This window comes from Ovis canadensis, chromosome 1 (assembly GCF_042477335.2).
Source record: "Ovis canadensis isolate MfBH-ARS-UI-01 breed Bighorn chromosome 1, ARS-UI_OviCan_v2, whole genome shotgun sequence".
NCBI classification, from domain to species: domain Eukaryota; kingdom Metazoa; phylum Chordata; class Mammalia; order Artiodactyla; family Bovidae; genus Ovis; species Ovis canadensis.
Window position 1 is genome coordinate 29445599 of NC_091245.1, and position 25500 is coordinate 29471098.

Below are 25500 nucleotides of genomic sequence, written 5' to 3' on the forward strand. Positions count from 1 at the left end.
TGGGGCCTGGGCAGCACGCAGCACCCTCCTCTCTGCAGGTTTCTTCCCTTGGTCTCCAGGGCACCTCACTGTCCTCATTCCTCTGCCTCCTTCGCTGGTCTATTTCCCAGCGCCAGGCCTGGGGCTCTTCTCCACGCACACTCCAGTCTCAGTCCTGTGGCTTTCAAGAACATCTGAATGCCAACCACTCCCTAAGAAATGTCTCTGGCCCAGACCTGCCTACTTGACATCTTCACCTGGAGACCAATAAGCATCTCATGGAGCATCGCCACCACCTGCTCTTCCCACAGCCCGCCTCACCTCAGTGATGGGCATTGCCAGCCTCCCACATCTGTTTTGTGCACATTTCCCTAGGGTTAGGACAGCCTCTGGCAGGTAACAGGTGCTCAATAAAGACACGAACGGACAGATGGAAGAGTTAAAGAATGCTCAGAAGTGAGTTAGATCTCTGTGGCACTGGAAGGGCTGAGATGGAGGCAGGGGACCAAGGTGGTAGCTGAATGCCCGGGTAACATCACGCCAAGGACTGGAGCTCCACAGGCACCTGGGAAGGGGGAGGAAAGTGCCAGCACAGGGCAGACTGGGCCTTTCAGCATCCCCTCGCTTGGTCTGGTCTTCTCTTTCCAGCACTCCCACCTAATGAGCCCTGGGGAGCCCCAGCTGCACTCAGTTCAGGGCAGAGCCCTCAAAGAAGCCTGGGATGTACTCTGGGCTCAGGCCTCTGGAGTCTCTGCAATTGTCAAGGGACAGCAGAGGTGGGGAGTGGGGGATTCCTCTGGGTCACCCAGGGCATCAGGCTGAATGGCCCCAGCTGAGCCCAAGCTGGAGGCCTGCTGTGACCATGCCTTGGCAGTTGCTGAACACATCCCCCCTCACCCGCCCCCACCCCCAAGCAGGCCCTGCTGGCAGCTGGTTTGCCTCCAGGCTCTCCTTTTCTGGCTCCAGGGAGGAGTGTCTAGCCAGGAGGGGCAGGGCATGGATCTCTGGCCGAGTCAGCTTTTCCTGACTCAGGCAGGGCTGGAGGGCTGGCCCTCACTTGGACTCCCAGGCTGGCCAGCCCCTTGTGGGTGGTGATGGCTACCAGGGAAGCAGCTGCCAGGCTGGGGCCTCTGACGGCTTGTCCACCCCCACCCAAGCTTCGGCGATGGGCTAAAGCCCTCTCTGGCTTGGCTTGTCCACCCCCACCCAAGCTTCAGTGATGGGCTAAAGTCCTCTGCTGTGAAAGGACGGGGAGTGACCCCCACCACCTCCTGACTCTCATTTTGGGACCCTCATGCTGGCTGTAGAAGCTGGCTTTGCCTGGCTCTGCTCTCACTCAGGTCTGGACAGGGTAGAGTGGTGAAAAAACCTGGGGAACAGCCTGTCCTCTCCTGCTGCTAAGCCGACCCCAAACCAGCCCTTGCCAGAGCCTTGAGTGTGGCAAAGGCAACTCTGGAGGTGCTCGGTGGGGGGTGGGGGGTGTCACAGGCTGAAGGGTGGTGTTAGGGTGCCCAGTGTTCCCACCTCCCGCAGATGTGGGTGCAGCAGGCTCTCATTACAGGCTGGGAGGTCCTTCCTTCCTCTTGGCAAGGTTCCCCGTGACCTGCACTCCCTTCCCCAGGTCACTGCTCCCCACTGAGCCTGAGTCCTGCTCAAGCGCAGGGGCAGCAAGGATACTGAGAACATGCTCGCTGTCACCTCCACCTTCTCTGCCCGGCACTGGGCTGGGGCATGGCAGGTGTTCAAGCTGGTGCATAAACGCCTCTTCAGAACTGTGGATGCAGGTCAGTAACAGCCCAGGTCTCATCTGTCCAACAGTGATGAGGAAGAACCTTGGAAGCCATGTTCTCAGATGAGGCAGGAAAGACAAATGGGATTTTCTAGGGCCTCCCAACTACTCATCACACCCATTTAGACTCCCCAAATGAGGAACAATACTGCCAACAGCTAACACTACTGCTCTTACTACCTAAAAGGCACTGTTCTAGACACTGTACAAATGTCAACTTATCCTCACAACGACCACACGATGGGTAAACCGTTACCCCTGTCTTACAGATGAGGCAACTGAGGACAGTATGAACCAACTGGCCCAGGGCCACACAGTGAGCAGTGGCAAAGGCAGGATCTGAAACTGGTCCCTTCAGACCTGGTAAAAGGTGGGGCTAAGGTCACGCTTTGCTCAGACACCGTGTGTTTCCTGCCTACTCCTGCTGCAGGCCTGGCCCCGAAGCTCCAAGGACGCAGGAAGTTCTACTTTCTAAATGTTCAAATCAGCGTCCACTGCCGCTGACCTCCTCAGCCTGCAGCAGCTCTTGCTTAGACGGCAGCTGGCCCTGGATTTCCCCACATCTGTCTAGTCCCACCCAACTATCTTCCAAGATGCAACCTGCACTGTTTTCTCAAATTCAAGTTGAACGGTGCCACTCTTCAAATCTTTCAAGGGCTCCCTGCTGCCTTGGAGGTGAAAAAATACAATAACCTCCCGCGGCCCAGCACCCTAGGACCTGGAAAACAAATTTCACCAGAAAGGAGAAAGCAGGTGAGGCTGCGGCCCACGCGGCCATCCTAGCCGACACCGCCTCGCTACCGAAAACACGGTGCACTGGGAAACTTTTCCTACTTCTCCAGAAAAGTGCGTTCTGGCAAACCACAATGCGTTAGCAGGATGAGAGACTGAGACTGCCTTTCAGAGTGCCCCCCAATATTTGAAGTGAGACCATGCCCTTCCTCCCAGCCCGTCACCCCCAACTCTCCACAGAAAATGCAGAATCAACACGCCCAGGAAAAGAAGGCCAACGCCTGGAACACAAAACAAGACCTTGTTGTGCACCAGGAACAGAATTTATGCCCAGCCAGCCGCCTGGCATTTTATAACCAGTGTAATAAACTCCAACCCACGTTCCCCCAAACATGTCAGGAAGGGCTGCGGAAAAAAGATGTCCCTTTAATAAAACGTTATCAACATATATCGTACACAAACTACAATGTATCATAATTACTTTTTTTTTTTCCTCTCTTAATTCAGAACCAGACTACAAGGTAAGAAAAAACACAGAAACAGCTACAATGTTCCCAATAATCCGCACAAGGTCTTTTTTCAGGCAGATGATATCTCACATAATATGATATACATGGATCAAAGGAGGGAAGAAAACGAAGACCAGCTACAGGGGAGAGGGGGGAGAGGGGCGTAAATGTACAAAGAATTCAGGTGTCTCAGGGAAAGACACAGAGGTTTCGATGCAGGGTGGTGAGGTGAGGGAGGCCATGAGTCACTCCTCCTGGGAGGGGACAGGCTCCACTGTGGCGTTTGTCGGTTTTTGAAAATAAAAACAGGTCTGGAAACAGCACATCTGTTTGGTTGTCGGTGTCCCCCCCCCGCCCCCCACAGCTATTCCAAAGTCTTTCCATCCAGTTCCAAGCATATACAGAGCAATTCTGGTCAATATCCCATCTTTGAAAAAGAAGGAAGAATCAAGAGAAAAAAAAAAAAAAGAAAACCCAACTCCAGCCCTGCGCTGCCCGCACACACGACGTGGACGATGCGAGGGAGGAGGACGCAGAGGTCGAGGTTTCCACGTCCCAGGTCCCAGCCATCCTGTTGGGGGCGGCCTCCCCGACTCCACTCCGAGCCGCCACCCGGCTGGCAGGATCCTCACTGGGAGGCCTGCGGCAGGGCTGAGGAGGGGCGGGAGCCCGGGTGAGGAGAGGTCCAGAGGAGAGAGGACGCAGTCCTGGGAGCACAGTGCATGCCAACCGGGCCACAGCGCAGCTCCGCTGGGGCGGGGGTCTGGGGTCCAAGCTGTGTAGCTGCTGTCCACCTCGCCGGGAGAGGCCAAGAGAAAACAAAACCGGTTCCCGCCCCTCCCTCATCAGCACAAACCGAAATCCCCAGGTGGAAAAGGGTGACTCCTTTTTCTTTCCAAAACAGGCCGTTTGAAAGAAACCACCGATTGTAAACTGCCCAGTTTATTATAATTATTATTATTATTTTTAGATGGCTACAAAGACAGGTGAGATCTCACACCTAGACTAGCTTTCCTGGTGGAAGGGCTTGGGTACAGACAACGGGGCTTGGTTTTATTTTTTTTTGTCCTTTTTCTTTTTTTAAAGAAGAAAGCAAAGAGGTTGATTGGGGTGGGGTTGGGGGGGCTTGCTAGAAGCTTCCATTTTTAAAAATTTTTTCCCCAAAAAACCCCCCCTGAAAACAAATTAAAAAAAAATCCCAACAACAGCAGAACCCCAAACAAACAAACAAACAAAAAAACAGAAAAGTGTCAAGGACATCAAAGGTCCTTCGGGAAAGGGCAAGGGTGGGATTTTTCTGCTCATTGACTTGAAATATATTTTTATTTTGTTTTGTCCTTCATGTTTTATGGAATAAAAAGTTCGGCCTTTTTATTGCATGAAACTAAAACTGGGACAGGTGGAGGGGGTGGAGGAGAGGGTGGGGGTTGGGGGGAGCAGGAGACGCCCCTCCCCCAGCTCCTGGGTAATGACACCTCACTTCTTCTTGCATAATTTCTGGCATCTTCCCGCCTGCAATGTCGGCTCTCTCAGCGTCTCGGAGAAGAGGAGGGGGGGAATCACACACTCATTGTCATGCTTGGAGAATACTGAAGGGAGAAGCAGAGAAGGGGGGTCGTGAGGGCCGGGTGTGGGAGCCTTGTGGAGGTCTGACTGCATAGAGCTGGACAGGGCCTGTCTCGGGGCTGGGCTGGGACGCCCATGATGGCACTGGGTGGGCAAGGGGCCAGCAGGCGGGACTCAGGAACCATCCCCCCCGCACCAGCCTGTGTCCCTCACTTGCCTACCCTGCCCCCCTTTCCTCTCCAAATCACCCCTTCTTTCCTAAGGAAGCCAGCAGCAGCCCCTGCCCTCCCCTCATAGGGCCACGGACTGCAGAGGATGGGGGTCTGATGAGCTGGAGCACAGCCAGGGCACCCTGGGGTGGGAGCCGGCCTGGGGTTCTCAGAAGCTACACAAACATGACATTGGTTCTTCAGATGAGACTGTAAACAAGAAGCCTAATATGAAAAACCAGCCAGCCAGCTCCTCTGCACTGAGACCCCAGGAAGTCACTAGTTGCATGCACACCCACCCTCCAGGAGAGGAGGGCACAGACTGAGACAAGGACCCAGCGGGCTAGGGCCCAGGGCTCGTCCAGCACCGTGAGCTTCACCAGCGCCTGCATGCGGACGCCTGGGCAAGGTCGGATTCTGGTGACAGGCGTCAGCACCGCACTGGGGGCTGGTGGGGGTCGGGGGGAGGTGAGGGCGCTCCATTTTGTGTGGAAAAATAACCGAGGTGAAAGGCTCATGACGCAGCTGCCAGGACACTGGCCCGGCAGACAGGTCTCGGGCAGGAGACTCTGAAACTTCAATCGCTAGTCCCGGGGCCCAGAGGATACAGTGAGGACCCGGAGGATGAAATAAGGGTGGTGGTGGGCACACTTACATTGTCATTCTGGAAGGAGTGGAGGAAGTTCCCTCCTAGCTCGCCATCGTCCCGAGGGGTGCCTGGAGGGTTGCTAATGCCACTTATGTTGTTGGGAGAATTCTGCAGAGAGAGCAGAGGCGGTGAGCCCCGGGCCCCCAGCAACCTGCCACCCCTCCCGGGATGGGGAAAGGCCTTCTGGAGGGTGCTGTCAGGGAGGAGGCAGGGAACACACACTCACTTTTGGAAGCCCGTCTATGTCACCTGACCCTGGAAGGAAAAAAGAAAGCCCAGTTCAGGGTCTCGCCCATTCTTCTGTGCAGGGGCCTCCAAATGCTTCCACCCAAACCCCAAACATTTTGCCAAAGAGGACCTTCTACCCAGGCAACATCTTCCTCTTTGGATCTTCCTGTGGGGACTGGGCTCAGCGGAGCCTGGAGCCGAGGCAGCGAAGGCTTCCCGGGAAGTCAGGCAGGGTGCTGACTTACCTAACGAGCCGTTCATGTGGTGTGGCTCCATGCCGCCCATGCCCCCCATCGGGCCGTCCGAGCCTGGACCCATCGGGAACTGTGGGAGAAGCACAGAGCGTGTCACCTGAGCGGGCCCGCCGCAACCCTCGCGGGGCTCCACACGCTGTGGCACCGAAGTGCGGCCCCCGGGAGCTTCTAGCCTGGAGGAGCGGCTCTCAGGCACACTCAGGCATTGAACACCAGGAGGCCAGAGGTGGTGCCTCCCCTAAGCCTTCTGACTGTGCAGGGCAGAGGCCTACGCACCACGGGAGGAAACAAACCAGGAGAGAAGGAGGGGCTGGCCCAAGGCACCAGAGGCAACTCTCACACCACGTGTCCTGGATCCCACCCTGGGCTCTTTCCATCCCCAAGGCAGTGTGTGGGGCTCACAGAGACAGAGTGACCCACTGAGCCAGGCCTGGGAATAAAACTATTAATGCCTTTCCTCCCCATTTTACATGTGAGTAAACTGAAGCACAGAGTGGACCATGCTTTGGCCCTCAATCTCCCAAGCAGGAGATGGAGGAGCTGCAGCTGGACATCGGGCAGCCTGGCCCTGGAGTCATCACACGCGCCTCCTCTGGCTCCTCCTCTGAAATGTGGGGGGAGCCGGGGCATTGGCGGCAGGCGTTCTCTCCTTGGGACTCCATGGGGGCGCTCACTAGTGAGCAGAGCTGGAGATGCAGACGGATCAGAGGCCAGGCGTTTCACCGGCTCCACTCCTTTCTCAGGCCCGTCTGGGACTGTCACCCCCATCTCAGAAAAGACGTAACCAAAGCCCAGAGATCACAAGGCATGGCCACCAAGGGATGGCTGAGCCCAGTCTGGAGAGCCAAGGCCTCGGGGGCCAACCAGACGGGACGGAAGTAGCACAACAGAGGCCTGACTGGCATGTGGCCTGCGCTGAGGACCGAGTCACATCCGGGCCTCAGCCTGGAGGAAGAGCGCAGCCATGGACACCCAGCTACCCCACAGGATACTGAGATCTAGAGAGAGCTGCAGACCACGCACAGCGGCAGCTTCAGAGAGAGGCGCTGGGAAAAAGGCAGAGAAGTCACGATGGGCTGCAAGGAGGCGGCGGCAGAGCGAAAAAATAACTGGGGCTCAGGACCTGGGCAGGCAGAGATGTGTCACGGCTCCATCCCTGAAAGCGTCCTGCCTGAGCAGAAGAAAGGGCCCTCTTAGCAGGTGGCAGCAGGACCAGCTGGTGCAAAGACTGCTGTCAGGAGACTGCGAGGGTACCAGTTGCTTCCTCACCCTGACACCCACTCACATACCCTCTGAGAACAGTGTCCTCGCCTCCCCAGTGGCTTCCCAGGGTTGTTGGTGGGCTGGGGGGCACATTTTGCCATCTGGCAATCCATTTCATGCTTATTAACCCAAGTGATAGGAGGATGAGGGTGACCTACTTTTTAGGAAGCCAAACCCAAACACAGTCCTACGAGACCAGATACATCCAGGGGAGTTCTCTGGCAGTCCAGTGGTTAAGAATCCACCTTGCAATGCAGGGAACACAGGTTCCATCCTTGGTCAGGGAATAAGAGCCCACAAGCCATGGAGCAACTAAGCCCGCGTGCCACAAATGCTGAGCCCTGGGGCCACAGCTGGAGATGCTGCGCACTGTAACGAAAGCTCTTGACCACCACAACTAAAGACCTGATGCAGCCAAATAAATAAAATACACATATTTCTTTAAATCCCCAAATTTGATAATATAAACAATTATTCACATGTATTACAGTTGCATAGATATATTTCAAAAACAGGTATCAAATTATATTATGTGTATTTTCATGCTGCTTTTAACCACATACAACTGACTCATTTAATAAGTATACAATTCAGTGGTTGTTAGTGTACTTAGCAAGTTGTACCATCACCACCACAATCAATTTTAGAGCACTTTCATCATCCCCAAAAGAAACTCTGTACGCATGAGCCATCACTCCCCATTCCCCCTCGAACCCCCAGGCCCACACAACCATTAATTTATTCTCTGTGTCACAGATTTAGCTGCTGCTGCTGCTGCTGCTAAGTCGCTTCAGCCGTGTCCGACTCTGTGCGGACCCCACACACGGCAGCCCACCAGGCTCCTCTGTCACTGGGATTCTCCAGGCAAGAATATTGGAGTGGGTTGCCATTTCCTTCTCCAAAGCATGCATGCATGCCAAGTCGCTTCAGCTGTGTCTGACTCTGTGCGACCCCATGGACAGCAGCACACCAGGCTCCTCCATCCACAGGAGTCTCCAGGCAAGAGTACTGGCGTGGGGTGCCATTGCCTTCTCCATAGATTTAGCAATTCTAGTTATTTCATGTTGTATATGACCTCTGTGGCTGGCTTCTTTCACTTGGTGAACTGTTTCCAAGGTTTATCCATGTTGTAAGCGTGAATCTTGTACTTCATTTCTTATGTCCAAACAACATTCCATTTTATGTATGTGCTACATCTTCATCAGTCAACAGACACTGAGGCTGTCTCCACTTTGGGGCTATGACGACTAATGCTCCTGTGAACATCTGTGTACAGCTGTGTGGACACGTTTCCATTTCTCTGGGGTAGATGCCAATGAGTGGAATTGCAGGGTCACTGTAACTGCTTAACCTATCAAAGAACCGCCAGACTCTTCCACAGCACCTGTACCAGTTTATGTTCCCATGAGCAGCACGTGAGGGTTCAGAGTCCCTCCCGTCCTCATCACCACCGCTCATTATTTGTCTTTGTGATTCTAGCCATCCTAGTGGGTGTGAAGCGATAACCCACTGAAGTTTTCTTTCGCATTCCCTCATTAACTAATGACACTGATCATCTTTTCCTGTGCTTATTGGTTCTCTGTACAAGTTTGGAGAAATGTCTATTGAGATCCCTGGCCCACTTTAAAGTTGGGTTTGTTTTTTATTATTGGGTTCTAAGAATTCTTTACACGTTTACAATTTGAGACCCTTATCAGACATATGACTTGCAAATATTTTCTGTGGGCTGTCTTTTTACTTTCCTGACAGTGTCCTCTGAAGCATGAATTTTAAATTTTAATGAAGCCCAGTGCAGCTACTTTTTGCCACTTGTGCTTTTAGTGTAGCTAAGAAGGCTTTGCTAACCCAGGTCACAAAGATTTATTCCTACATTTTCTTCTAATTGTTTGATAGTTTTAGCTCTGACATTTAGGCCTAGGGTCTACTCAGTTAATTTTTGTGTTTGTGTATAAAGAAGTGGTCCAGCTTCATCCATCTGCATGTGGGTATCCAGTTGTTCACTCTGTATTGGTTCCTTTTCTGTTAAATTCTATTAAAGAACAGCGAAACTAGTGGGGTGACTAGTTGTACAAATAACATGTACGGGGAAAATAGAACACTTTCATAATAACTGTCTTCGACATAGTAAATTATTTTAACTCTTTAAACTGGATATTTAAATGTTGAGAAGATGTGGCAAGAGCAAGAGCTGCGGCAGATTTTTCCCCAGGGGGCTTCAAGAAAGCTGCTAGGGAATCATCTCGCTTTCAGGCGCCCAACAAGGCAAATGGTGCTTGCTTTTCCACTAATGCTTCTTTGAATTGCCTGCAGGCTTTGGACACCTTTCTTTCACGTAGGGCAAAACTGAAGAGAGTCAAACAGAAGATGCGCTGACTTGCCACCCTGCTCTCATCAAGCACTGGTGTCAGTCCAACGCACCAACAACAAACACGCCGCTCCACAAGAACACCCGCGCATGCAGCGCTTAGGATTTTACTTAAGCACACAGGTTTTGGATCTGTAGGAATCTGCCTCCAGTTCTCCAAAGATGTCCATCCGCTTTGTATCTAGGTGGGTTTTGGAAGGTCGGCCATTTGGCAGGCCCTTTTCACCTAGGAGCTCGTCAGATGGGGCTGTGCCTGCCTACGACGCCCATCATTTCTGAACATTCCGAGCACATGGATGTCATCATCGATTAAACCTCTCTTTCCCAAGGAAAATGGTTTTTAAAGCACAAAGGTAATTGTAACTTGTGAGATATAAGCTGGATTCTAAGTAAGTCAGTTTTAATAAAAATGTTGAGAAAGTCTTAGCTAACTTGGCTGCCCTTGCCTATAACACTTCATGAGTTCTCAAGCAGTCTCACGTCCAAAAGGGGAGCCATTACTCTGGCTGTATAAGGCTTTGTCACAGCCCCTCTACAACTCTGAACAGCTCAAGCGCAGGCCACTCAAGCCTCACCTAGGCTCCTGGTGGCCTCGCGAAGATCATGAAACAGTTTTGGAGAAGCAGCAGCTATGTTTCTACTTTATTATAATTCCTTTCCACATTCTCATCTCACAGTGTTTCCAAGAGAAGAGCATCAGAGCAGACTGACGTTTTCACATCTTCTCTACAGCCAGCAACAACGCCAGTCATCTGTGGGCAGGTGTCTAAGGCCTTCTCTTTTTTCTTTTATAAACTCAAAAATCTGTTTCTGCATGTTTTGAGCAAACCGACAAGTGACTGAAACCTTTCATTATGAAAGCTGGATTATCACAGGCGAGCAAATCAGCCCCCTTGGCAGCACTGTTAGGGACAAGGTGGGTGGGGAAATTAGCAGGTAAGAAGTTCATGGACTAAATGAAACTTGCCAAATTAACTGCACTGTCTGCCAAATATGCAGATAAACGAGCAAAGTGTGGCTTGTATTTGGACAAGAGAACAGTAATAGTTTATTTCTCTTCCACACTTCATTAACATCTTCTTCGTAGAAACCAAGATGACAAGGTGAAGCTCCAGTTTTCAAGTCAAAGTGCCTAAAAGCCAGGGACACGGTTTTGTGGAGATGGTCTGATGAACCACTTGATCTGAGGAAGAAAACTCCCCGACTATCAGGATGATGAGACAGAATCAGCCACACACCACGGAGGACCAACACACTTGTCACCAGAATTCCCCTTCATTTCACCCGTAGGACTTAGTTGCAGCCTCTGAACCAGGAAATGTAATCTTCTCAGTTCATGGAGGCATCAAGGGACCAACACGGTGACGGTGATCATTTTAGGGCCGTCGCCCCGCCAAGTGTGGCAGCCGCCTTTCTACACTGAGGACTGGTGTTCCTTTGGATGACATACAAAGCTTGTGACTGACTTAGAGGGATGTGCACGTCATGTCCCAGATGGCCATGCACTCTCCCACCCCTCCTCCACCCGCACCTCTTCTCTTCTACACGCTTGCCAGTATGTTCCGTCTTGGTTATCTGCCTCCCTGATGCAGGTCTCTATGTCCTCACACCTGTCGTTAAAATTCATTCAGGCCTCTCTTGTTTGGACATGTCAGGGTCACGCTGGGGCCGGTGGTCTCATCGTTCTCATTTTCATCATTTGAGCTCTTAGAAAACATGACCACAATACTCACAGTGTGAAAAATGACATCTGCACTATCTGGACACAAAGCCTAACAGTCACACTGCAGGCAGAGTCAAAGGGGGATTCTGCCAGGGCCTGGATGCTGTGCGGTTGAGTGGTACCCCTCGGGGTGATGCAACATGGATGATCCATCATTCAGAGCCACAGACCATGACCACTGGCATCTGTGGCTGGGAAAACACGGCAACAGCAACCATGGGAAGAGGGGAGTCTACACCATTTTCTCGCGCTCAGTCCGGTCTTTGGGGCAGCTAAATGGGTCTTGTACATTTTCCCCAACCTTCTACATCCATTGCTAAAACTTCAAAAGACTTGTGTCCTGGGAAGTCATTTCTCGGGACACAGGGCTTTTGGTGCTAAAACCCAAATGGTTGGCCACCCTAGGGAGAGGCAGGGGTATGGGAGGTACTGGCTGCCTTGGAGAGACAGGGAGAGAAGGTGGTGGAGTGGCAGGTGAGGACCATGGTTCCCACAGTTCTCAGTCATGGGATCTGGGTAAGGTTCGTCTTGGCAGGCCTACAACCCCCACCCAGAGGCTGCAACACACGCAGTGTCCACAGTCAGGGCTGTTAGCACATGGGGTGATTCTGGAGTTACACCGGGAACGGAATCAGCGGAACCAGACGGAGCATCCTAAAGGCCAGAGCCAACCTTGGAGCCTCAAGCCCATGCTCTGGCTCCGCTGTCCTCGAACTACTGACGCGGTCACACGACAGCCTCCTTTCCACACCCTGAGCTCCCCCAGGGCAAGCCCAGTGGGATTCACCTTTCCTGCCTGGCCAGGAAGAGCTGCCAGACCAGCCCTGTCCTTAGGGAGCTCCCAGCCCGGAGAGGCAGACAGGCCACAGCTGCATGGTCCAGTACGGGAACACAAGAGGGGGCGGTGAGCAGGGACCGGGAAAGGTTTCTGTGGTTTCTGTGTGAGGTTTCCGAGCTAAAGACCAGCAGGGCGGGAACACTGAGCCAGCAGGGCAGGAACACTGAGGGGCCGAGAAGGGAGGGAGTGGTTTCCAGATGAGGGAAGGGCGCGAGGAGAGGCAGAGAGGTTATAGGATGTGGGAGTCAGAGGGCTCCCAGAGGCACAGGGCAGGCAGGTACCTGGAGGCCTTGCCGTAAGCTCCACAGCCAAGTAAACAGCCCAGAGAGGGTGAGCTATCATCACCCAGGGGTACAGCCAGTCAGCTGAGCAGGGACTGGCCCAGACCACCACCCCCCCCAGCCCCCCGCAGCCTTGGTGCTCTTCCTTCCTCACCAACACCCCGTTCAGGCCAGTGGGGGTCCCCACAGTGAGGCTGGGCACCAGGGGCGGTCCGCACAGTGAGGCTTGGCGCCGGGGGGGGGGGGGGGGGGGGAGGGGGGGCGGTCAGCACGGTGAGGCTGGGCACCAGCAGGCATCCCAACAGTGAGGCTGGGCGCCAGAGGCGGTCCGCACGGTGTGGCTGGGCACCAGCAGGCATCCCAACAGTGAGGCTGGGCGCCAGGGGCGGTCCGCACGGTGTGGCTGGGCACCAGCAGGGGTCCCCACAGTGAAGCTGGGCACCCTGCTCTGACCACAGGGGTGGGAATCATTCCACCCCCTTCTCTGCCACCCCCTGCCAGCTATAAAATGGGAACCAAGCTGCCCAAGAGTTAATCACTTTTCTGATGGTTTATTTTATTCATCTTTGGTAACAAATGGCTGAAATCAATTAAACTTGCTTTCCCCTCAGCTGATGAAGTTAATTATGATTTGTTATGGTATCTGATATGTAAATTATTAGAAAGCAGACTTACGTTGGACCGGCTGCCTCCAGGCGGCACCGGATTAATCATTGTGTAGATGTTGTCACTGGAATTTGTTGAATCTGTAGAACAGTGGAAACCCGCAAGTCGGGGTGATTAATTCATTGCTTAATTAAAACAAACTCATGGCACTTGAACTCATTCTTTTGTATTTTATCACCTAAAATTTCCTCTAAGTACCAGCATTTTCTGGCTAATTTGTATTTAATGAAGATTCACAAAGTTTTTAATCACAGAAAATTCAACTGTGAAAGCCACTCAACCCTGAAAGGAAGGATTCTGGGGTTCTGGACAGCAGTGTGGACACAGCAAAATCATCTCCGCCCCAAACCAAACGTGCTCCCCAGATGCTGCCTGGGATCACGCAGGCACAGCCCGACCACCACCTGTGCCCTCCCCGACCCCTGGCTGGCAGTTTTAATCACACTGGGGAAGAACAGCACCACAGATGACCGAGGGGCCACCCTGCCAAGCTGATGGGGCAGGAGGGAGAGGCAGAGATGGGGCTGGAGACACAGTAACATATGGAGTGGGTTAATGTGACCCAGTCTGAATGTAGGTCATGCAGCTCATAAAAATGCAGCAGCAGAAAGAGGGAGCCGGAGGGGGAGCCTCACGGCCGCCGCCAGCCCCACCCTGCTGCCGAGCAGCCTTCCTGCCATGGGGAGCAGAGGAGGGGGTGGGAGGGACCCCTCTGTCTCCCCAATTAGCCAGAAAAGTCTCCCGAGGAAATCAGCTAACGTATTTATATCAGGAGCAGGCACCGTACTTCTCGGGCAGAAATCCAACTACCTCTCACTTTTTATTTTGGGGGTGGGTAAAGATGGCATGCTGAATTCCTTCTAGTTGGTGGTACGCTATTCTTAGCTGGGAAAGAAACACAATTGTGATGCTGTATGTGTGTGAGTACACGTGCCCTCTTCTATTGAAGAAAAGGGGAAAAAGGGATCTCTGATACAGAGGACCGGAAACCGAGCTCTGGACACTCAGGAGGCCTCACTCTGCAGAGTCCTGGGCCCAGGAGGCCAGAGCCCCAAAGCCCCTTTCCAGTCATCTAGAGAAGTGGCAATCAGGACAGGGTTCTCTCTGACCAGGGGAAGTCAAGAGTAGCGAGACACCTCGTTCTTGGATCTCCTTGCTCTGCCCTGTCCTTCAACTGGAGTGAGGAGTGCCCCAGCTGAAGCCACAGGGTGGGCTGGCGGCACCAGGGTCTCCTGCCCACTAAATCCCTGATGCCAAGATGCCAGGTGGGGGGCGCACTGCTCAGGAAGAGTGGCCAGCCAACCCTAGCTCTGTACCAGGCCCCTCCAAGACTTCCTTCTTCTCCAGCGGCACCCGTCCCCCAGCCTTCTTACCTGCAGGACTAGGCATGATGGGTGTTCCTGGGGGGCCGCCACCACCAGGGGGTCCCTGGAGACAAGATTAAAAACTGATGTTGGAAACCCACGGTGATGACACATGGCGGGAGAGGCCGCGAGCTCCAGCCACATCAGCAGTCCATGCTCACCCGGGGCCCAGCCCCACATTCAGCTCTCACTCGGCTGCCAGTGTCCACACAGAACCCAGGTGCTTAAGGCCTGGGGGAACCGGACTCCCTCCTTCTCTTCTTTAAACCAGGAGGCAGCTGCGGGCATGCCTGTGTGCTCACACACATGGAGCCCAGTGAAACCACAGGCCTGTGGTGGAAGCTGACTGGCCTCCTGGTCAGTCCCCTGGATGGAGGTCCCAACTCTGGATCTTGTGTGGGGACTTCTGGGACACCAGAAGGTACAAACACCTGCATATTGACATTAGATTCTAGCACAGTTTGGAATATGTGCTCATAACATGTCTTGAAAACAAAGAGACAAGGGACCCCCTGACCCTGATACTCTTGCACACGCAGTTACACAGGACTAGACACGCAATGCCCCGAACCTGCACACACTCACCACGTAGGTACCGGGTGATGAGGAGGAGTATGGAATCTAGAAACAAGAAAGGGGTGAACCACGGGTCAGAGACACCTCCTCCAACAGGCAATGTGTGCTCTGCCTACCAAATCCTCTTGGGGACACAACCCCACTCTCGATGGGAAACACACTGAGCCACCTGGTGTCTCTAGGAGGGCCAAGGATGTGAGCAGAGTCCTGTTCCTCTACTGAACTGGTCCCAGAGCCTTGGCAGGGAACCTTGGGCACAGGAGACCCTCTAGTTCAAGGACAGGAAAGCGAGAGCTTAGCCCCACCCCTTGGCTTCCTGCCCTGGACTGTCTGCGCTGAGCCCCCTCCCAACTCCCTCCTCTGAGTGCTGAAGGCCGGCCCTGCCAAGCAAGAGGAGGCCAGCAGGAGTGCCTGTATGGACAGGACTGAGCCCGGCTTCCAGCTCACACCCCAGCTCCTGCAGAGCCCGATGGGTCTAGCGTGCTACTCCCAAATCTCCCCCTACAGACAGGCTTCTCCTTGGAAGCATCAGGTGGAATTCTGCTGCATCCCACTCCCCGTGACACCTCCAACCTGGGGACAGGAACCACCCTGCACCCTGGAACCTCACCCACCCCTAGCAAACAGAACCCCCCATGCCCAACCTGGGTACTCACTGAGTTAGCACTGTTAGGATTGGGCCAGGGTCTGCCAGCTCCCGGGCCCCTGAGAGAAGGAGAGAGAGATGAAAACAATGAAAAAGATGCTATAAATGCCAACATGGTAGCGCCAGCAGGGGCAGAACAAGAGGGCCAAAATCACCAACAGGAAGTCCTTCATATAGTCCTAGGACTGGGGTAAAAACATGTGCTCCCACGGGTAGAAACCTACAGACCCCTGTACATTATATGCAAAATCTGTGAAGAACAGCATTTCCTCTGCAAGTGCATTTTCCTAAGAAGGACACAGATATTCACAGGGATCTACTACCACACAAGTGCTACACCACTGAAGCACTCAACGAGGGGTACAGGGCTCCAAACTTGAGCCTGCCACTTGCAGCTGTGGGAGCCTGGGCGAGTTACTTCACCTCTCTGTGCCTTAGTTACCCCATCTGACAACAGAGCATACTAAGCACTTCACAGGGTTATTATGAAGATGAGGTGAGTTAATCCATGAAGCAAGCTCAGACCTGTGCCTGGCATAGACAAGCCCTATATGGGGGTCTATGAGGTCTTGTCACCAGTACGCTCAACATCCTCACTCTACTGATGGGGAGACTGAGGTCCAGAGAGGTGTCAGTGATTCCTGCGATCATGAGTCTCTCAGTGGGGACAGGGGGTGGGGACACCCATGGGCTCTGGGCTGCCAGCAGGGCTGTGGCCTTACATGTTAATCCCGGGCATGGCGGGGCCGAGGGAATTGGGTGGTGGTCTCATGCCGCTGCCGTAATTCTGCAACGATAACCAAGGGTCAGTCTATGAGAAGAAGAAGGGGCACCAGAGAGAGGAGAGGGAAAAACAAACAGAACATAAGGGAGAGGGTTAGTCTGTGAAAAGGATCTGATGAAAAAGTAATACATTCATTTAAAAAAAGAAAAAAAAGAGGGGTGGGAACCAGCTGAGAGGGTCACAATAGCAATCCAGCACAGGCGGAAAGCCACAGCTTAGGTGCATCTTCAGGGGCTTCAGGGTGGGTCTCCTGAGAGCATACGGTCGTCCAGCAAGGCGTTCATGATGCTGGTCGGCACCTGCCCGCAGGTCTCAGGCAGGAAAGGGGAACAGACTCAGCAAGAGGACCGGCTGATGACCACCAGCCACCTTAGACACTCGGGGAGAACAAACTGCCAGCAGACCAGGGGCTGCATGTGGAGGGAAGGCTCGCATCTGAAAGGCCTGTCCAGTGGCTGTTCCCAAGCCTTGGTGTGGACAGACCCCAGCCTGCCCCAGGTCTTGGTTACCCCTGATGCAGTCGCCTGATTCAACTGTCAGCATGTGGGGCCCTCAATAGGCACAGGACTGGAAGAGCAAGAAGAAAATGGTCTCTCTGCTCAAGGGAATCACTGTTCCATTTAAGAACAGAATCTGCACAGAACTTGGTCCCAACTCACCTCGGCACAACCCATCACGGCAGTGGGATGGGTCAAAGCGAGTCTGGACCAGGCACTCAGGCCTGTCACCTGGCTCATCTCCTGACTCCACTCTCCCCAACTCCCCTCTTCCAGAGCTGTTTCCTTTGCAGGAATAAATACCTTGCTTTTCTACCTGGCGGGTTACTACACATCCTCCAATACCCAGCTCAAACAGCACCTCCTCTGTGAGGCCCTCCCTGCTCATCCCGTGGGATTAACTGCTCCATCCCAGTCACTCCCACAGTGCCTTGTAACCTCGCCCCCCCGCACAGCCTACAGCACACTGGCTTATGACCGTGGTCACGTGCACAGCTCTCCCACTGGACTGTGAGCCACTCTGGAAGGTGGGAACCCTATCTTAATGCTCGTCCTATCCCTTATCACTCCACCCACCAGCTGGCGCAGAATGGGCACTGAATCATCAATGAAGGAATGAAGACGTGAAGGGACAGAAAGTACAATGAGGCTGACTACAGCCTGAGCTCCGCCTTCATAGTAGAATCTGAAAGTATCTGGCTGGGTGGAATTTTGATGGCAAAGGAATAGCCAGCATTAGCTGTTTTTTTTTTTTTTTACTGAGCATGTAACATACAACCTCTGGTTTGGACCTTACCATGAGGCTTGTATTATTCCCATTTTATAGAAGAGAAGACTGAGGGTCTGGAGAGAAAAAGATTTTCTCAAGGTCACAGTCAGCTAATGCCTCCACTGGGGTTTAATCCTGGATCTAGGGTCTCAGGGTCTGCTCTCTACATCACATATCTGTGAAGGAGGGGGATACAACAGGGGGCTCAAGAGCCAGAGCTGACAAACAGAGCTGCCTTCAGGCTGGTGGCGGGTTCTTCAGCCAGGGACCATCTTGGGGCCACCTCCTTGGCCTGGTCAGAGAGGGGATTCTGAGTGTCCAGACAGGGTGTGCACAATGACAGCAGCAGCATCAGGCTGGCTGGCACGGAGCAAGGCCCAGAGTGCTTGGGTGGGGGAGCAGGGGAGGGCTTCTTAGGCAGCTGGCACGTATAGGGCCCGGCATCCCCTGCACCTGCTCAGAGCTGAGTCCTGGGGCCAGAAAACGTGTGCCTGCCCTGGAGCACACCACAGCAGGATCTGCGGATGGCAGGGCCAGGCCATCCCTACAGATGATGCCACGGGTGGTGAGCACAGCCTCGGATCTGAGGGCAGGACATGGGAGTGCTTGTCCCGGCTCAGCCTAACTCTTGGCAAAGCACCCAAATAACAATAAGGCTTCCTCCAAGCCAGGCTGTGCTACGGGCTTTGTTTCACCTACATTTGACCCACAACCATCTCATTACTATCCCCGCTTTTAAGATTATGACACTCGGGCACAGAAGCAGAGTGACAGCCTCTTGTGCAGCGATCACCATGGCTTCAGTGTGCAATCCCTCTGCTGTGCTGCCTCGTCCATAAAATGGGGACAAAGAGCCCAGCCTTACAGGGTCATGAGAAGATCAAATGAAATGATGGCTCTGAACAGCTCAGTCAGCCCTCAGAGATGTGTGCTGATGTGCGACGTTGGCAGAGAAAACACCAGAGCCCCGAACGCTGCCCTGAGCATCAGGTCTTTCAGGGCCCTTTCTTAGCCCATGTACAATCACTGAAGGCCCTGTCGACAACGCAGCCTGGCTCCCGCTGTTTCACAGCAGGAAGCTCACGGCCTCCCTGGGTAGCCCACTCTTCCACTGTGTCCAGCCCGGCCAGTCCGAAAGGCCTCCCAGACAGAGACCTCCTCCAGGGTGCAGCTGTGTCCTGCTCCCGCTCGTGCCCAGGAGAGTGGCTGCACGGAGGGGTGAGAGCAGAAGGCTGGCCCGGGGGCCGGCAGGAGCCCACGCTGCAGCAGCAGAGAGGGGTGAGGAGAGGGTAAGTGGATGCTCGCTCCTGAAAGCCGTCTGGACACACAGCCCCTAAGGGGAGGCTCTGGATGCACTAGCTGCTGTGCTCAGCCGAGCCCTCAGCAACCAGCCTGACCACTGCCCAGAAGGGAGCAGGCTGCCAGCTCCTACTTCCTACAGAGGCCTAGATCCCGAGGGCCACTCACATGTCCCACTTCACAGTGACAAGCTAGAGGCCCAGGGAAGCTAAAGACTCGCCACCCAAGGCCATACAGTAAGTCAGGGCTGAAAGGCAGGTTTTGGAGGAAAGTTTCCAAATCAGAGACTTCAGCCTTTTCACAGAGGATGGGCGGGCTTAGAAGCATAGCTTCAGACTCAGTAGAAATAATCTCTCTTCTGCCAGAGCCCACCTGCCCTTAGCACTGGGTTCGGAGGTGTGGTTGCCGCTGGACACTCCTTCTCCTCTGCCTTCAGCACCGCTCTGCAGGGATGGGGCAGCCGGAGACCTGGAGGAGTCTGGGGTGCAGCCACGGGGATGGCCACATCCACAGGTATGTGTCTGTCTGCCCGCCTATCTTCCCACCCGGCTTCTTGTTCCAACCAGGTCACCCCAGACCCTGGGCAGAGGAGTCAGACCCACTGTCCGGAACTCTATAAAGGGTCAGGCCCCGCCCTTTTGGTCTGAGTTCCGTGCTCTGGGCAGGGTGCACAGCCATGCTGGAAGCACTCACAGCAGCAGGCGCTGCTTCTGCTTTCTGCAGCCCTCGACACAGAGGCTCTTCTTGGTGCTGCCTGGTGACTGAGAGAACAGTCTATAGGACGGGCCTGTCAAGGTGGACTCCAGGCTGTCAGGCCATTTCCTGGGCGTTTGGACCTGCCCTCCACCCTCTCTAGTTATGCAGAGCCTGGCCAGCCCCACTGGGAGGCCTCCACGGGGCCACGCCAGAAAGGGCCTCAAGTGACTCTACTCTCTCCTCACCAGCTGAGGGTGCTCTAGCCTGGTTTACAATCCTTCTGTCTCTTTCTGGGGTCTCTGTTCAGAGGCACTGACTTTGGACTGTCCTGGATCAGAGGGGAGATGCAGCTTCTCCCAGTGGAAAAGGTCTGTCTCTAGACGGTAGGTTATCAGAGATTATCTGAATGTTCTCAAATGCCAGGATGGCAATCTGATTCCAGGCTGTGCTGACCCCACCTCACCAGGAATACCAGAAGTGTTGAAAGTGGCCCTGTGGGGTCTGGGTGCCAAACATCATTGCCGCAGGAGCCTGCAGAGCTCTGGCAGTTTCCGCGTCATCCTAACAGGATTCACTTTTGAAAAATTCAGCCAGAGGTTCTCTCCAGACACAGGCATAGGAATAAATCTTTGAAGAGAAAATACAATTAAGTGGAAACACTGCCTCCTTTTCGGCACTGGCTGTTTCAGGAAACCAGAGTAAAATCTGCCCAAGACACTGAGGGCAAAGGGCAGGCGGACGCCTAGTTTCCTGGTTCCTTTGTAACATTTAGGCTAAAATGCAACACAACCTCAAAAAGCACCACGTTACTCTGTTTGGTTTTGTAGCCCTAAGCCCACACTGTACCTATTCTTTGTTCAGAAAAGTTCTAGAATGGTTCCACTATTCGCAATCTTATTCCCCACTTGGAACAACAGGCTGAAGGTTTCCCAGCTTTGTGTCCAGTCTCAGCAAGTGTATGCAGTGGGGCTTACTAAAGACTGTCTAAAGGGGCTTGGTCGCCTTTCTTAGCCCAGGCACGGCAAGACAGGGCTCCCTCTCTGAACCCAGGTTCCAGGGAAGCAATGGGATCCGTGGGGCGCCTCGTGGAGCCTTGTGCTGTGGTCCGTGTCTCACAGCCCCATGATGAGTCCCATGAGGTCCTCACCCGGCCGCCCATTCTGCAGACGAGGGACCAGAGGCCCCAAGAGCCTGAGCCGCAGCTGGGACCATGTTTTCCAACACTAGGCTCTGAGCTCATCCCTCTCCTGTCTACTCCCCTGGAGCACCCTCAGGGGACAGAGAGAGAGAGGACTTGGGGGATGGGTCTTGTCCTCTGCCCAACTGTATCCTGGGGGTCCAAAACTTCCAGGCTTTATGATACCCACTCCTTGGCTGACCCCAGAACCTGCAATCTACTTTATACCCCAATCTTGCCCAGGTCCAGGCTCACTCAAGGCCAGGCCTTTCTGCCCCCAGTGAGGGGTCAGGGATGACATCTGAGTTGCTCTGAGGGAGGTTTGGCTCTCGAATTTAATACTGCACCCTACCCAGTGGGGCACGAGAGATATGGGAAAAGAGAAAGTGAAAGTCGCTCAGTCGTGTCCAACTCTTTGCGACCCCATGGACTATACAGTCCATGGAATTTCAGGCCAGAATACTGGAGTGGGTAGCGTTTCCCTTCTCCAGGGGATCTTCCCAACCCAAGGATCAAACCCAGGTCTCCCACATTGTAGGCAGATCCTTTACCAGCTAAGCCACAAGGGAAGCGCAAGAATACTATAGTGGGCAGCCTATCCTTTCTCCAGGAGATCTTCCCAACCCAGGAATTGAACCGGGGTCTCCTGCATTGCAGGTGGATTCTTTACCAACGGAGCTCTCAGGGAAGCCTGATATGGGAAAAGAAGGAAACAAAAACACTAACTAGAAAAGATATACGTGGACTTCCCTTGTGGTCCAACAGTTCAGAATCCACCTGTCAATGCAGGGGACATAGGTTTGATCCCTGGTCTGGGAAGATCCCACATGCTGCAGAGCAACCAAGCCTGTGCACCTGAGCTCCAGAGACAGTGAGGCACAAGGACTGGCTACAGCTCCTGAAGCCTGCACCCCCGAGAACCTGCGCTCCACAACAAGAAAAGTCACTGCGATGAGACGCCCAAGCACTGAAGCTAGAGGAGCCCCCGCTCGCCACAACTAGAGAAAGCCTGCACAGCAACGAAGACCCAGCTCAGCCAAAAATAAACACAGACGAAAAAAGAAAGATATATGCACCCCTATGTTCACTGCAGCACTTTTTTAAAAACAATAACCAAGATATGGAAGCAACATAAGTATCCAACAACGAATGGATAAAGACGTGGTACACACACACAGAAATATCTCTCAGAAACAAAAAGGATGAAACCTTGCCACCTGTGACAATATGGATGGACACCAATTGCAATATGCTAAGTGAAGTAAGTCTGATAAAGAAAAACACTTATGGTTTCACTCATATGTGGACTCTAAAAACCAAAACAAATGAATAAAAATCACAAAGCAGAAAACAGTTATAGACACAGAGAACAAACAGGTGGTTGCCAGAGGGGAGGAGAGCTGGGGTGAAGGAGACTAAGAGGTAGAAACATCCAGGTGCAAAATAAGCTGAGTCATGGGAATGCTGTGTCCAGTGTGAGGAACACAGCCCAGAACTATGTAATATCTTTGCGTGGGGACACACCACAGGAACTACGCCTACTGTGATCAGTTTTGAAATGTGCAGAAATACTGAATCACTAAGTTGTGTCAAGGAACTAACATAGTGTTGTAGGTCAATTACACTTCAAAAATGAACTCATAGAAAGAGAGATCAGACTTGTGGTTACCAGAGGGCGGCAGGCTGCGAGGAGGGAGAACTGGATGAAGAAAGTCAGCAGGCACAAACTCCCAAGATAAACAAATAAGTACTAGGCATGTAATGTACAACATCAAAAATGTAACTAACACTGCTGTATGTTATACACAAGTGTTGTTAAGAGAGTAAATCCTAAAAGTTCTCATCACAAGAAAAAAAAATTTTTCAATCTCCTTAACTCTGTATCTATTTGAGATGATGGAGACTCACTAAACTTATCGTGGTAATCGTTTTGTGATATACGTCAAGTCACTATGCTGTACGCCTTGAACTTATACAGTGCTGTATGTCAGTTATATCTCCATAAAACCAGGCGAGGGGGAAGAAAACAGGAGAGATGTTTTCAGAGACCCTGAGGTTGGTGGGGTGAGGACGGCCAGCTGGCCTCAGCCCTGAGCTTGCTTCTCCCATCCCTCTGGGCACCAGTCTCTGAGCCCATAAGAGTTCACCCCTGTATCCTGCCCGGTGAGGCCAGGAGGGCCCCTTTCAGCAAGACCCCAGGCTGCAGGAGCCCCACCTCTTTAAACATGTCACAGGAGTGTGCCAGACTCCTGGTCAGGGACACGGACACACCGAGACTCCTGCTGAGTCAGGAGGAAGTCCTAGACTTCCGGAACACTCTGGTCTCGGGCCGTCTGATAACATCCATTCCCAGCTTCTGGAACCTCAGTATTACTACAGGCTTAACAAGTGTTAATGGCCTTTGCCAGAAAAAATATAAAAGAAACACAAAGCGATCACCCAGCCCAAGCAGACTGAGTCCTCAATACTGGTTTTAAGCCCCCTAGTTGGAAAACCCAAGCTACTTCCCAAGAGGCTACACGGTGCCAAGCCTCACACCAAGAACTCGTGCCTCCTCCTATCAGCAACCCTACAAGGCAGTCCTGGTCTCCGTCCCACTTTACAGATGCAGCTGCTGAGTCTCCAGGAATCAGCGGGGCAAGGGGTGGAGTACACTGTCCTCTTGCATCCCCAAGACCTCCCCAAGGACATCCTAAAAGTCCAAGGCCACTGCTGATTTGCACACCAAGAGGATCTAGTGTGCGGGGCTGAGGAATCTGAAAGTTTCTGACTCAGGACAAGAAGGCTGAGCTTTCAGACCCTGCTGCCCTCCCATGGGTTCCTGTGGAGGTCAGCTCCAGCAGGCCTCCTGGCAGGAAGGGGCCACTCTGGTGGCTTAAAAGGAGCTGCTGAAAACACAAGCTTTGAGGGATTTGAGGAAAGAAAAGAAAACAAAAAAACCGGAGCTGTAACCGGTGTGGGCTTGCTTCCTTTCAGGATTACGGGGCCATCGAAAGACAAGGACCTCCTTAAAAATCTTTCAACACCACAGATGTTACAGCCATCACCGGGAAGAAAGCAGCGGCTGGGTGTGCTGTAAATACAATTCCGGGCAGAGTGGAGGACTGCGGGGTGTGGCAGAAACCTCTTCCTACAAAAGGGAGGCAGGCATGCATGAGCGGGGGCACAACCCCACTGCCAGGGAACCAGAAACCTGTGCAGGGGCCCAGAGAATCCAAATACCCAGAGCAGAAGGGAGACAGACCAGCAGGCCTCCAGGCAGGGCAGAAGAGAAGGGAAGGAACACCCCAGAACAGGCCCTCCTGCTCTCTCTCTGAAACAACCGTCTCCTTACTCAGACTCTGGCTTTCGAGGGGCAGACCCCAGAGAATTCCCAAGGAGGGCAGAACACAGCAAATTCTCTGCCACAGCTTCCGCAGGACCCAGAGCCAGACTTAAATACTCAGAAGAGTGGGAGCCAATGGTGAGGAGGTTCTAGAACAGGAATGGCCTGTCAGACCCCTGCCCAATGGTTCCATGGGCCCGGGGACCAGAGGGTATGCAGCTGGGTCACAAGGAGCGACCACTGAGATGTTGTGAAGGGACAGACAGGGCACTAGATAATTTCTTCCAGAGGTTTCTAAACTGTCCTTCTTGGCAACAGAACCCCTCTGGGCACAAGCAAGCTCAGGCAGGAGCCTGGGACACGAACATGGCAAGAGCTCTGGGTTGAACTGCACTCTGGGGCCCTGGCCTCCTCTCAGCTGAGAGGTGTACCACTGAGAGCCATGGCCAGACTCACACCTCCCGCGCTGGACAGGTGGGGACACCAGGGCCTGCTGGGCCCACCAAGGCCAGAGTGATCCATCCAAAATCAGACAAACGGTGAGCTGCAGACAGAATAACGTAATATCCTGCCTTGGGTGACCACTGAGCCAGCTCAGGTCCACCCTCCCAGGGTGGGAGGAAGCTCTGGGGACCCACAATGCTGTTTGGGCACACAGACCCCTGCCTTTCAAATTCCTCAAGTCCTTCCCATGGAAGGCTCCCAGGTGCCCCTCCTCCCCAGCTCCATGGGAGGGGGGTCCCCCTCAACTCTGCTGGGGGGCTGCCCATCTACGGGTAGCAAGGGCCGCCGGGGCGTCAGTCATGCCCTCTCCTCTCAGCCTTACGAGCTATGAGACGTGGAAAGACAGACAGACTAGGAAGGAGGAGAGAAGGCGGGTGCATACAGATGGCTAGCGAGATGGACAGACAGACTGGCGGCTGGTTACCTGTGGGCCGGGCCCCATGGGCCCCATTCCTCGAGGAGGGTTCATTCTCTGCATTGATCCTCCCATGTTGGGGTGACCTGTGTGACAGAGGTGGGGAGAGCCTGAGCGGCAGGAAGGAGAGGCAGACCGTGGGGGAGGAGGGGCCTCTCCCAACGCCCCCATCCACCCAGCCGCCCACCCTGCGCCCTCTACCTTGTTGTCGGGTGGGATCCATGGAATTGGGCAGCAGTGGCTGCGTCCCAGGAACTCCTCCCGGAGGCTGAAAGAGATGTAGACACAGCTGAGTGCTGCTCCCCACAGTGGGGGCCCAGGGGGTGCACCTGCCTGCCCCATCTCCCCACCTGACTCTCAGGGCTACTCAGGGTCTCCCTGAGACGGCGGGGCGGTC

The 25500-nt window shown here is 53.6% G+C and overlaps 1 protein-coding gene across 6 annotated transcripts in view; it reads right to left on the reverse strand.

The window, feature by feature from the left end:
• Positions 1 to 3935: 3935 nt before the first annotated feature.
• Positions 3936 to 25500, reverse strand: part of SSBP3 (single stranded DNA binding protein 3) — a 164635-nt gene continuing 143070 nt past the window's right edge. For all 6 annotated transcript variants that reach the window (XM_069592500.1, XM_069592492.1, XM_069592524.1 and 3 more), the window contains 11 exons: positions 25305 to 25371; positions 25113 to 25189; positions 16360 to 16424; positions 15648 to 15696; positions 15001 to 15036; positions 14425 to 14479; positions 13061 to 13131; positions 5907 to 5985; positions 5660 to 5688; positions 5440 to 5541; positions 3936 to 4598 (listed from right to left, as the gene is read on the reverse strand). In XM_069592500.1, the coding sequence (XP_069448601.1) occupies positions 4569 to 4598; positions 5440 to 5541; positions 5660 to 5688; positions 5907 to 5985; positions 13061 to 13131; positions 14425 to 14479; positions 15001 to 15036; positions 15648 to 15696; positions 16360 to 16424; positions 25113 to 25189; positions 25305 to 25371 (660 nt within the window). In that variant the 3' untranslated portion in view covers positions 3936 to 4568. The remainder of the gene's footprint in view (positions 4599 to 5439; positions 5542 to 5659; positions 5689 to 5906; positions 5986 to 13060; positions 13132 to 14424; positions 14480 to 15000; positions 15037 to 15647; positions 15697 to 16359; positions 16425 to 25112; positions 25190 to 25304; positions 25372 to 25500) is intronic.